Source organism: Ochotona princeps, chromosome 6 (genome assembly GCF_030435755.1).
Source record: "Ochotona princeps isolate mOchPri1 chromosome 6, mOchPri1.hap1, whole genome shotgun sequence".
Taxonomy (NCBI): domain Eukaryota; kingdom Metazoa; phylum Chordata; class Mammalia; order Lagomorpha; family Ochotonidae; genus Ochotona; species Ochotona princeps.
The window spans coordinates 28,304,250-28,317,748 of record NC_080837.1 but is presented as its reverse complement, the minus strand read 5'-3'; the positions used below and the strand labels follow the sequence as shown (position 1 = coordinate 28,317,748).

At 44.6% G+C, this 13,499-nt stretch overlaps 2 protein-coding genes across 3 annotated transcripts in view; both read left to right on the top strand.

The window, feature by feature from the left end:
• Positions 1–7,787, top strand: part of TMOD2 (tropomodulin 2) — a 54,085-nt gene extending 46,298 nt beyond the window's left edge. The window contains exon 10 of one of the 2 annotated variants that reach the window (XR_009245599.1): positions 7,504–7,641. Coding sequence is in view for 1 of the 2 variants with exons in the window: in XM_058665847.1 (XP_058521830.1) it covers positions 7,504–7,656 (153 nt within the window). In the remaining variant the exon portion in view is untranslated. Of the gene's footprint in view, positions 1–7,503 lie in introns of both variants that reach the window. The other variant, XM_058665847.1, reaches the window with a different exon arrangement.
• A 1,293-nt stretch (positions 7,788–9,080) lies between these two features.
• The window catches only part of TMOD3 (tropomodulin 3), a 76,353-nt gene continuing 71,934 nt past the window's right edge, over positions 9,081–13,499 (top strand). Inside the window, exon 1 of the mRNA XM_058665844.1 lies at positions 9,081–9,485. The gene's annotated coding sequence lies outside the window, so the exon portion shown is untranslated. The remainder of the gene's footprint in view (positions 9,486–13,499) is intronic.

Here is a 13,499-nt window from a genome sequence, read left to right as displayed (position 1 = left end):
GGTTAACTATTTTACCTTGAATTTTTTATACATCAGTGTTGGATTTACTTCACTATTTTTGAGCTATTCTGGAAATTTGTGACCCTGAATACTGAAAGTGCTGAAAATTGAGTTGCATTGTAAAGGTTTGGCCCTGAGAAACCTTCTTGCCCTGCTGCTGAACTTGGATCAGCTTCTTGATCCCTGAATTCCTCCTGTGGGCTAGTGAAGTCTGAGGTGCACAGAGGGCCTGGGTCTGACTGTGTGCGGGCTCACATCTTCTCTTAGACCAGGAAATGGACTATGTTGCGATTTCGTTGACAGGATTCTTCCTTTTAGTCTATGGGGATGACAAGGACGCACTCTGAGGTCACACTTGGCTGGTTCAGATTCCATCTCCATTAGCTGTTTGGCATGTGTACAAGTGACCTAGCCTCAGTTTTTTCCTCTGTAAAATAGGAATGACGTTGGTACTATTCTGAGGATTCATGCCTGAAACACTTGGAGCCATGCCTGTAGGTTCAGTGTTAATATTCCTAGATTCTAATCTAAGTAAATAGCCACAGATATTAGTGCCAGCAACATTCTGTTTTAGGCTGATGATGTCCACTGTTGAAACAGGACTGAAAATCTTAGTTTTCTTGAATTTCCGTGTCTGTTCGCTCTGGCCACAGCCCTACCCCTGTAACTCCAGGAACTAAATACCAGCTGAATAGAGCTGACTCAGGCCTCACCCAGGACCTGCCCTCTCATTTAGCTCAGCTCCTCCCGACTTGCCCCGTGTTCCCACCGGCTTGTGCTTCCTCTACTGTCTCGGCACTGCACTTTGGATTTGGCAGTCTGACTGTTGGCTCAACTCCTTGACTTCCAGCCCTTTTGTGTTAAGCTTAAGGCTGGCGTGGACCACTCCCACACCCCATCAGTTTGATACTTCAGCCTTTCTCTCTTTCTGTCTCTCTCTCTTTTTAAAGATTTATTTATTTTTATTGGAAAGGCGGATTTAAAGAGAGAATGAGATAGAAAGATCTTCCATCCACTGGTTCACTCTCCAAGTAGCCATAATGGCTGGAGCTGAGCTGATTCAAAGCCAGGAGCTTCCCACAGGTCTCTTATGTGGATGCAGGGTCCCAGGACTTTGGGTCATCCTCCACTGCCTTCCCAGGCTATAAGCAGGGAGCTGGAGGCAGTAGCCAGAACACCAGTGCCTATTTGAGATCCTGGTGCTTGCAAGGCGAAAATTTAGCCACTAGGCTGTTGCGCTAGGCCCCAGCTTTTTTGTGTAGCTACAAGAAGTGATGCCCAGTTCCCTCTGCCTGGGCTATCAACCAACCCACTGCCCATTCCCCAGTCTGACAGATGCCCACAGCCTTTAGCTCTAGTATCCCAAAACATGAGAAGGAACTATGGAGCTGTGTGGTTGAGCAAGGTCGGGCTGTGCTTTGCCACCCAGTCTACCTAAAAAAGGTGGTAATAAAGGACTCAAAAGGGTGATGGTGGCAAGAGAAGCCTACAAGTTGCAGAGTGCTGGACTTAGCAGTCCTGAGAAAAAAATGTTTGAAAAGCATTACTGTCTGCAGGAGTGACCTGTAGGCACTTGGAAATGAAGCTGTGATCTCTAAGGGCCAGTGCAGGGTCGTTCAGAGAAATTTATAGGAAATCTCAAGAGTAAGGTCAAGGTAATGCATCATGTTTGGGTTTCAGCAAGACACGAGACAGTGTCACAACAGCTTTGTGCAATGGAGGCTGCGTAACAGTGTGCCTGGACAGTAAAATGACTGGTTCAAGTGGTTTCGGCTGTAACTGCTGACGAGTGGAGTAACTGCAGCCAGCAGGGCTTAGTAGCCACCACAGAGCTCTCTCCTCAGCATGCCTTGACAGGCAGCTCACCAGTTATATGAGTCCAGTGCTGATACAATGTAGGCTGAGTCTACAGGGTTAGAGCACTAAGAGAACCAGGAATACTCTCAAAGATTAAAAGATATCTGGACAGGAGCTGGCATTGTGCTGCAGTGAGTTAAACTGCTGCTTGCAATACCAGCGCCCCATAGCAGAATGCTGATTTTAAATCCCACTTGCTTAGCATCCGATCCAGCTTCCTATGAATGTGTCCAGAATGGCTGCAGAGGCTAACCCAAGTGCTTAGGCCTCTGATACCCATTTAGGAGACCCAGATGGAGCTCTAGGCTCCAGCCACCATGTCCTTTTCGGGGTAAAATACCAGATCAAAGTGTGCTCTCTTTGTATGTGATGTGTGTATATATCTCTCTCATCACTTTACCTTTCAAATAAATAATGCTTTTTCAAAATATTAGGTCAAAGTGTAATCTATATATAATCAGATAAAATTGAATAAATTAGACAGTTTTCAACTTTTTTTTTTCATTTGAGAGAGATGAGGGTTGGGAGAGGAAGAGAGAGAAAGAGAGAAAGAGAGAGAGAGAGACCACCCCCTCCACTGATGTACTCACAAATGCCTAGAATGGCCAGGGCTGGGACAGGCTGAAGCTAGGAGCCCAGAACTCAATCCTGGTCTCTCACATAGGTGGCAGGGACCCAACCACTTGAACCCTAACCTGCTGCTTCCTGGGGGACAGCTGCAATCAGTAGGCAGCTGCAGCTGAGAACAGAGCCAGGGCCTGACCCGAACCACTGTTGACCAACTGGCAGCTTAACTACCAGGTCAAATGCCTGCCCCAAGTTTTATTCTTCTAATGTAAAATACTGAATAATGAAAGGACATAAAAATATAATTTAACTATCATGTGCATAGACAAAGACTTTGGTGCTTTCATTAACTAAAGTTTCATGTGAAGGCAAAATGAAATATACCTGCCTCAAAATTAACTCTGTTTTAAGTGATACTAGAAAGAGTCTTAGTATTTTGCCAGCAATCTGTTACTTGACTTTGACTGTGGGCCTTAGGTTTTAGAATGTCTTCTTTAATATTACTTTCATCATCTTTGAAGTTTGGCTTGGTTGGTCATTGTGTTCATAAAAGTTATTCTTATGCATTATCAATCAGTATTGTCACGGGTATAAAATACCTCATTTAAATTTCTTTCTATACGATGTTATGGGTTCAGCAGGACTTCTCTCTCCAAAACTCATGCAGATGTTTAAACTCTGATGTCTTACTAGTTGATAGGTTGAGTGTGGAGATTTGATTTGATTGTGGTGACTAGGAAGAGGTCACTGGCCCTTAGAGGGTGCTTTTCTGCCAGAGACCAGCTCCGGCTGGCTTGAGAGCTTGCAGAGGATGCATGGATCAGAGAGAGGACAAGAAGAGGAGGCGTGGACCACTATGGCATGAGGCTCATAAAGTTGCCTTCTTTATTTATACACAAATCATCACAAGCTTTTGCACAACATCCAATTGTTTCATTTTTACTTCATAATTAAGAGAATACAAAAACAATCCTAAAAAACATTATTATTATTTTACTTCAGAGAAAATACTTGCAGCAAGCTATTACTCATTCCAACCTGCAGTGACCTGAAGTCAGGAACTCCACGGTTGGCAGCACATGCGGTTACAAAGTGACAAGTGGTTTACTTTTATATCCAAAATCAATTTTCACTAAACCTAAACTAATATTACTTAAAACATCAATAATACATAATTAAAAAGAAAGCTCATAAATGAAAGGAATTTATAAAGGCACATATCATAGATTCTTTATTAAATCTTATAATCAACCATGCATTAATTACCACCACCTTTACCTAGTACTGATTCAATTGTTTTTTTTGTTTTTTTTTTTTTGTTCTTTTGTTAAAGGGCAGTGAAAAGGATTAGGGCAACTCAGCCAATCTACAAACAGAGGGCCTTTACAAGAAACTTCCTTTTATCCTTATAAACTGTTTTCTTTCCCTAAATATGAGTGCCAATATAAGGTAGAAGTTTTTAACGATTTTATTTGGGGGCTCAATTTGTCTCCCTTTAGAAGATGCTTCATATACTTTCTGCTTTCCTTGGTGAGAAACCAAAATGCGTCATTTCATGTGTTGTAGCAGTTTGAGGCTGCATGGTACACAAACTCTTTGTACCTCCATGATTGCCATCTGTTCCAAGATAGTATCAAGCCATTTCTTAAGAAAAACATTACTTATATTAGGGCAAGCTCCAGGACAAAGTTGGGCACATAACAGGATGTTTGGAGACATTGTGGGCTCAATTGTACTGTTGTATGTTGTTAGCTGTGTGTCATTGCCTTAGTTGCTCAAGATGCTTTTACCATAACATGATTGATCAGTTTGAGCTGTTACACCAGTTATAGGAATCATTTCACATTTGCAGAAAAACAACATCACCACTCTCAGGAGAATTCTATGAAATATCAGAGAGGTGATCGAGTGTCCATACAATGGGGTGAGGCAGTAATGCGGTGACCAGGGACATTGTGCCAGGCCTTGCCACGCAGCCAGAAACTCCTCGTAGCCTTGCTAACCGAGGAGCGGTGCTAGTCACACACCCATGCCATCCAACCCAACTGCATGGCTTCCCGCAGTTTTCAGTTCTCAGTAGAGGTTGATTATTTTGAGTTCGAGCTTAAGTTCAGATTCTCCCCCTGTTTACTGACTTACCATGTGAAGTGCCTCTGCACCTGCTGTGCCCAGCTCCGCAGATGGGGTCTTCCAGTGCTGAACCATAATTTCTAAACTGTAAGCTGAAATTTTTTTTTCCAAAGAAACTCCTCTCAGAGTTTAAATTAGAGTAATGAAAGGTGAATATGTAAGATTATCCATGTTTCAGATGCAAGCATTATAGATGAAATTTAAGTAAAAACTCTGTTGCAATTCCATCAAAGTATAAACATGTATTAATTTTGGATGAATGAACTGCTGCAATAATTACTGCAGTTTATATTTAAGATTAATTAGAAACAATTATTACTAACTTTCAGGTAGATAAGAAGGAATGTAGGTTGGTAGCTATTACAAATATAAAGAGGGCATATTATACAGATAACTTATGAATAATAATATATTGTTTTTGAGCCAAGAAATATTTACAAAAATTTAAATAATGCAAGGAAGGAAAAGTAGAAGTTACATCATATCATATCATAACAAACATATTTTGTTTTACTGAGTGTCATTTAAAAACCTGAGTTTCATTTTTCACGATTAATTAATTTATTTGAAAGGTAAAGTTGAGAGAGAGATCTTCCATCCACTGGTTCACTTCCCCAGATGGCCACAATGGCTGGGGCTGGTTCTGTCTGAAGGTAACAATCAAAAACCAGGAGCTTCTTCTGGGTCTCCCATATGCATGTTGTGGACCAAGCACTTGGGCCATCCTCTAACTGCTTTCCAGGCAGCAGGGAGCTGGATAGGAAGTAGAGCAGTTGGTACTCAAACCAGTATCCATATGGAGTGCCGGCCCCACAGGCAGAGATTTTACCCACTGTACCACAGCACTATCCCCCTGAGTTTCCTTCTTACCTAACTCTGTTTAGAACAAGGTCATGTTCATCCACTCACCTGAGCTGAAATTTAGCCCAGAGCATCTAACACATGATAGCATTTGAAAATACTTAAAATAGCAACATTAACATTATAATTAAAATTTGGAGTTACAATTTTAGATGTGTATCCCAGAAGGTATTTTTTTTATGGTCATACTTATCATCAACCTTGACTTCAGATGAAGAGGGATTTTCCTTCTTAGTATTTGGCATTCGGCTGAAATATGTTTCCAGTAAGCCTCTGGTGGAGGAATAATGTGGTCTGAAAAATATGAGGAAGGCAACATTAATTCCAGCTGATGGCATTAGGAAAGTTTAAGTGAGGAACAAGCATTTGAGGTAGACATGGAATGTGAGGAGCTTCTAACAGGCAGAGATGGGGTAATAGAAAAAGGGTGGTGCAGACTGGAGAATCTGTTTGGATTATTTCTATAAATCTGTATCCAGCCATGCTTTTTTTAAAAATTTTTTTTGTATATCTATTTTTTATTATTATTTTTAATTCATTAATTACATTGTATTATGTGCAGCCATGCTTTTGTGTTCTCTGGTTCCTACCTGCTTCTGCTTTATGTTCCTAGAATGAAATACCTTTCAGTATAAAGTTCGTGTCTTAAGTTTTCTCAGTCCTCCAATTAAGATAGACATTAAAAAAAAAAAAAAAAAGCTTAAGCAAACCAAGAAAACTGTTTCCTAAAGGAACATTTCCTAACAGTACAATTGCCACTGGTATTAATTTGGATATGATGATTCATTGTGACACATGCTTTATGAGTTAACTCTGGCTGGAAATTTAGAGATAACACTAATTAGGGTTTGTCAAACCTGGAGTAGAGTTGGATTACACTTTATCAATCACTTTCACTCTAAGCAAACCCTGAAAACAAAAGAACCATATCCAATGCTTTATTCAGACATTTTACCTGAGGGTCTTAGATTTGTTCTTTTCGCTATGTAGAATTCAACTGATTTCTATTACTTGACCTGGGATTACGTGCAGGAGGTGGCCAAGATACACCTGCATTTCTGGGTATTGTCTTTTGTGGATGAGGCACTGTGGCAATCATTCTTTGCTAGGTAAGTCTTTGATGAAACCAACCTCAGACTGTTTCCTTTTTGGCCACATAAGATTATGGCAACTACTGGGTTTGCATGGGGTTCTGACCCATGGGCTTTCTCGTTCTGAGATGGACCAGCCTCTGTTCGGAACATGCTTTTTCTTTTGGTTGGAAGAAGAGCAAAGCTTCCAGCTTCCATCCAGAGCTGTCAGATTGTCCCTTCTACTCACATTGCAGTGAACAAAGCAGATCTGCATTTCTCAGCTCTGGGAGTACAGCGTAAAATTTGTCTGAAGAAAGAAGAAAAAAACGCCTCACTCAATCGTAGCCAAGTTGGGAGATGCTGCTGCACTGCTGGGTTAGTCACACAGCAGTGGGTTGGGACTGTTTTCCTCAGGAGGAAAGCAAATATTTGGAAACAGTACTTTACCACAGGCATTTACTGGGCTACCATTTTTCACTGATTTATGAAAATCAGATATTCAGGCTTCTCTTTTTTTCTCCCCTCTCAACATTCACTTATCTATACCTTTTTTGAGTACCTACTGTGTGTTAGGCAGTACTGTTAGGTGCTAGAGGTATAGGGATGAAGCAGACACAGCCCTGTGGAGCTTACATTGAGTAGAGAAGCAGTATGGTGCTGGGGAGGGACACGCATTATGAAGATGGAATACACAATGGAGAGAAATACAGGATAAAAGTGTTCAGAGACAAACTTTGGGATGCGATGTTTGAGGGCAGGATTGCCTGGGCAGTGCAAAGATCCCGCAATGGGGATGTTTTTGTCAGGACTGAGAAACCGCAGGACAGCCAGTGCTACTGGGACAGAGTGAGCATGTGTGCTTTTTTGGGGAGTGACTTCGGATTTTATTCTAAACATGATGAAAGCCACAAATGGTTTGGAGCAGGAGGCAGTTCTCTGATTTAATTTTTTATTTTTTAATGGTTTGAGGGGCAGAGAGAAACCGAGTTCCAATGTGCTGCTTCATTCTCCCCAGTGTCCACATGGCCAGGTCTGGGCTGGGCAGAGCTGGGAACCAAGAGCACAGTCCAGGTCTCCAATACACAGACCAGTGGATGATCTCTTGGGCCATGGCCACTGCCTTACGTTTCTGCATCAGCAGGAAGCTGGGAGGGGGAGACAGAACTGAGATTAGACACTCCAACATGGAACCCAAACTTCGTAACTGCTAGGCAAAATACCCAGCCTGATTTTTTTTAAAAGATAATTCTGGCTGCTGACATAAAGAATGAATAGATTGTAGCAAGAGCAAAGCAGTGAAGTGTTTATTTTTTTTTTCATGTAAGACTAAGAAGTTATTCTGAACAGTTTTTGCCCTGTGTGTGGAATTTATCATACATGATTTGTAGGAGATTGGTGTTTGAACACATCATGATTACAGCAGGATGACATTTGTCTGAAGAAAGGACGAATCGCTTTATTTGAGAAAAAAATGAACTAAGAAGTGTAGGTTTGTTAAAAGGAAAACTTAAGATTAATTGCAGGGCCCAGTGTGGTAGCCTAGTGGCTAAAGTCCTCTCCTTGGACGCACCAGGATCCCATATAGGTGCCCGTTTTTATCCCTGCGTCCCTGCTTCCCATCCAGCTCTGTGCCTGTGGCCTGGGAAAGCACTGGAGGATGGCCAAAGCCTTGGGATCCTGCACCTTGTGGGATACCCGGAAGAGGCTCCAGGCTCCTGGCCAATGTGGCCACTTGGGGAGTGAATCATCGGACGGAAGATCTTCCTTTCTCTCTCTCTCCTTCTCTCTGTATATCTGACTTTACAATAAAAATAACTCTTTAAAAAAAGATATGATTACAAAATTAACACTGTCTTCAAAGGGCACACATACTTGCATTTTAAAAGGATTTATTTATATTTGGTGTTCTTCATTGCTGGAATTCGAAATTCCAGAGCGTTTGCTCAGCCAGGGGTGCTCCCTGCTGGAGGCGAACAGGTCGGTGCTAGGAGAGTTTAACTATGGGGCGGCTCCCTTCCTGGGTGTAGTTGGAATGTACTTCAAGCTGGTTCTGCCATAGACTTCCTTACTGCATTTTCTGAAAAGTGATTTACTGTAGGGGTGGCTACTCCTGAAGTCCGGCCAGGGGGATGCCCAGAGAAGGACCGAAATGAACAAAGGCAAGGGCATCCCTGTTCCCCTCAGCGCCTGTACAAAATGAGGCCACCGCGTGGGCCATCGGCCAGTCGCCCTTGAGGGTTTCCTTCAGCCTTCGTCCCCCTCCCCCCAGTGCCCGCGAGTAAGCACTTCTGTTTTTTCTCTCCTGCCCGCGTTAACACCAATCCCATCCCTAGGCACCTGAGATGGGGCAGAAACAGCCGGAGGAGGACAGAAGCATCATCATCTCTGACCAGCACTCTCTTAAGCTATGACCCTCTTAGTTCTTTAGGCCTTAGCTGTTGTATGTTTGCTTTTGCATCTCTTTCATGGCAAGTTTAAAGAGCTGATGTCATATCCTTGCTTTAGTAACCAAGGGAACAATACAAACCTTGGCCTTTGTACATTTTTTCTTTTACAAAAGGTCAAAGTTCTACACCCGGGGCTCCTGGATCTCTCTGGTTTCTCGCTTCCAGAGCGTCGAGGGCAGGTGTTGTCACCGGCGGGCGAGCCTAGGTCTCAGGCTGAGCCGCGGGTTCGGGACCCGAAGTCCCTTCCGACGTTCTGCAGCTGTAATCGACCTGGGTTGGCTGGCCGCCGCGCCTTCTGTTCTTGCACTACAATTCCCAGACTGCCGCGCGCCCGGGCAGCGCGCAGGCGCGGCGCCGGCGGCGGCGCAGGGGGGAACCAGCCGCACCGACAGTGCGGGCGAGGTGGGGGAACCGCTGGCGGCAGGCTGCGGCGACTCCTGGGCAGCGGACGCGGGCGGACCGGCCAGGGCTGCGAGCCTAGGAGCGGCCGGCTGTCGGCAGTTTCCGCGGTTCTGTGAGGGGGGGCTTGGCGGCCGCAGCGGCGCGTCAGGTAAGCACAGCCCGGTGCTTTCCAGGAAGTCCCGTCTGAAGGCGCGGGGCAGGGGAGCTGTACCGGCCATGGTGGCGGAGAGGTTGCAAGGCTTCCCCGCCGTCCGGCTCCGGTCTTCTTCCCTGTCGGAGAAGCGGAGGGACGGGTCGGGGTGGAGGGGAGCGCTGGGCGTCGCCTGCGGGTCCAGGCGCGCGAACCCGGAGTGGCTGATGAATCACTGGGTTCGGGACCGGCCCTGCCCTGCTGCCCTGCTGCCCTGCCCGGGCCGTGAAGCCCCTCTCGCGCTCCGCCGTGCCCACTCGCCCCTTCCGCCGGTCCAGCGTCCTCACAGGGTTCCCTTCAGCCCCCACAAGACTCCCTCAAGGGTTGCTGTTGGCGGAAAGTTGGAACAGAGGGAGACGGACAGCAGCTCGGGGGCACACCCTTTTTGTGATTGAAATCCAGCTCGTCTTGCACTCTCGGTCCTGAGCTCTGCCCTCTGTCTTAGAGTAAATCCTAGGCTGTCCAAGCCGCACAGCTGGATCCGGCTGCGAAGTGTGTCCGTCGATTTATTTTGAGGACGTGACTGGGTTGTTAGCATTTTTTGGCTTACGGAGGTTGGAGTGTGTGCTCCGCAAGCAAGCCTTTCTGATTACAAACAGAAATGGGAAACAGCCACGAGTTCTTTTCCTTCGGTCGTTCGATTTTTTTTTCTTAGTGTTTAGTTAAGAATCGCATTTCCAGCTTGCCCTTGGCTTCTCTTAAAACCAAAAGTCGTCTGGTAATGAACACGGCAGTAAGACTGACTCAGGAGGTCATACTTGCACAGGAAATAAGCCCCTGGAGATGGCAGTGAGCTATGTGCGGTCGGCCTCGGTTTGTAGCATTTTCTGGTGGCTCATGTTTCTTTCTTTCTTCTTCTTCTTTTTTTCTTCTTCTGAGAACCATTCAGAATTATTTTTTTGGCAGATTAAACCGATTAATTAATTGGCCTTCCAAGCGTTTCTTGGGCTTACAAAAGTGGTTTTGCCCCGGCTGGTTGACTTGCGAATGTCTTCTAGTCCTAAGTACCTGTACTCCCCAGCTGTCTGTCCTTTAAATAGAGAGTCCACAGTCATTGTAATAGTTGGAATTCCCTTTCTAACGCATTCTTGCCAAAGGAACAAACAGGTAGCTAAAATGACAGCTCCAACACATACTAGCTCTCTAGGCTTTGTTAAGTTGAACCTTTCAGTGTATCTAGTTTATTAATCTTTTAAATGAGGTAGTTGGGCCAGATAACCCCAAGATTATTCCAGTCCTGAGGATCTTTGATTTTTAAAATATTGTTTGCCCTGTGTTGTTGCAAACCTGTGGTAGGCAGGAAGGAAGAAGTATGAGTTCTTGAGACTGTTAATTCCTGTGTTTTATGGTGTGCCCAGCAGGCCAAATTACTCTGTAATTAATAATTTCACCGGAAGTTTAAAACATACAGGTCAGATCCCTTTGCAATTACAGGTAACGATTTCACTCAAATCAGAGCGTCTTCAAGTCTCAACTACTGGCCCATTTTAAATTGCAGTTCTGCAGAAAGGATATGAATGTTGTGGAGTGATGTTTTTTGAACTTTTGCATGTATAAATCACTCAGAATCTTGTAGTTTGGGAATGGGGTCCTAAAATGTGCATGTCTGATTGATGCTGCTGTCATCCATGACACTTGGCAAAGTGGGGAGATAGACGCTTTTTTTTTTTTTTTGAGATTCATTATTTTTATTTGGAAGTTGGAGGTACAGAGATAGGAGAGACAGATCTTCTGTCCACTGGTTCACTCCCCAGGTGGCCATCAGGGCCAGAGTTGTGCAAGGCTAAAGCCAGGAGCTTCTTCCTGGTTCCCACTTGGGTGCAGGGGCTCAAGGACTTGGGCCATCCTTTGCTGCCTTCCCAGGCACAATTAGAGAGCTGGTTGAGAAGTGGAGCAGCCAGGACTTGAACCCATATCCATATGTGACACTGGTGTTCTAGGCAAAGGCTTAACTTACAAAGTCCATGTGGCTGACTTGATGGGAGATAGTTTTACAGATATTTTAGGGGCGAGTGTGTGGTACAACATGTATGTATCCCATATGTGTGTTGGTTCCTGTCCCAATTGCTCCACTTCTGATCCAGGTCGCTGCTTGTGGCCTAGGAAAGCAGCAGAGGATGACCAAGACTTTGGGCCCCTAAACCATTTGGAAAACCAGGAAGAAGCTCCTGGCTCCTAGCTTTGGATCAGCTCAGCTCTGCCCTTTGGGGAGTGAACCAGTGGGATGGAAAATCTCTTTGTCTCTCCCCTCTCTGTAAAATCTGCCTTTCAAGTAAAAAAAAATAAATAAATATGTCATACAACAAAAACAAAAAACCTCTGTCTTTATATCTCCTCTCTCTGTCATGCTGCCATTCAAATCAGTATTTTTCAGAAGCATTTTAAACTGTTTATAGTAATAGTTTAAAGACTGGTAAGTGTCACTGTTATATTCAGTACATATCCATGACTTTCCAGCTCTCAATTTTTGAGAATAATCCTGTTTAGCAAAGGTAGTTGCTTTCACTACTTGTTTTTTCTCTATTCTATCCCCTTTCTCCTTGCTCTGTCCTCTCAGCTCTTTGCTCCTCTTCTCTTCCATTCTCCATTGTTTGCATTCTCAGTAATTCAACAAGTATGTATTTCACCCCATCCATTACAAGGCACTGTCTTATGTCTTAGGTGCTGGGAATATGTAGAAGACAGGTTGCTGTCTGGGAGCTTACTCTCTGAGATTAGGCATGTGTATTTGCCTGCCATTGGGAGCGCTGGGAGGAGCCATTTGTAGGGAATAAAAATATGTGGTAGGTGTTGAGAGGACATCCTTTGCAGTTGGAGGGGTGGGGAAGAAATGACGTCCTTTCACTGTTCATCTCTGTTCCCTGATGCCAAAATCTCTGTGCTGTTGGAGGTATTTACATGGAGCACAGCAAATTTTGTAAACTTATTTTATTTGGAACATGAGAAGAGTTGGCTACATGAAAATTGGCTCTATCTGGACAGTGTCTGGGGAGGACAGAGGCGGCAGTGATGGAAGTAGCTGTGGCTAAGCACGAGTGCTGGGAGGGTGGATACAGACCTGAACATCCAGTACAAAAGGAGGGGGAAGTAGGGTTAGCAGGTGTTCTGTGTCACTCTGATGTCCACTGATGATGTTATTGGGGCTGTGTTACTATCTTTCAAAACTCAAATCAGCTGGCAGGCTACTCCTGGGCTTTTCAGTTGCTATTAAATTTTATTTGTGCATGGGCTCTCTGGGTGAAGGTGGTTAGGTAGGCATTATCCTCTGGCTGTAATGGTGGTTACAACACTGTCTGTCATCCTCCCATCATCCACCTTTCCTTGCTGACGTTTGACATATGTGTTTGCTCAGTTTTATGTCACATCCTTTATAATTATAAAGTCATATGGAGAGGAACATGGTACAGAAAAACAGTTGGGACCAGTGTTGCACAATGCATTAAGCCTCTGCTGCAGCACCTCAAGTCCCTAGTCAGCTCTTCTTTGATTCCTGCTTCTTGTTGATATGTGTGGCAAAGCAGCAGAAGATTGCCATGGGCCCCTGCTGCTCCAGTGGGAGACCCTGGTAGAGTTCCTAGCTCCTGACTTTGGCCACTCTGCCTTTCTTTCTTTCTTTTTCTTTTTCTTTTCTTAAAGATTTATTTGTTGGGCCCGGCATGGTGGCCTAGCGGCTAAAGTCCTCGCCTTGAACGTGCCGGGATCCCATATGGGTGCTGGTTCTAATCCTAGCAGCTCCACTTCCCATCCAGCTCCCTGCTTGTGGCCTGGGAAAGCAGTTGAGGACGGCCCAATGCATTGGGACACTGCACCCGCGTGGGAGACCCGGAAGAGGTTCCTGGTTCCCGGCTTCGGATCGACACGCATCGGCCCGTTGCGGCTCACTTGGGGAGTGAATCATCGGACAGAATATCTTCCTCTCTGTCTCTCCTCCTCTGTGTATATCTGGCTGTAATAAAATAAATAAATCTTAAA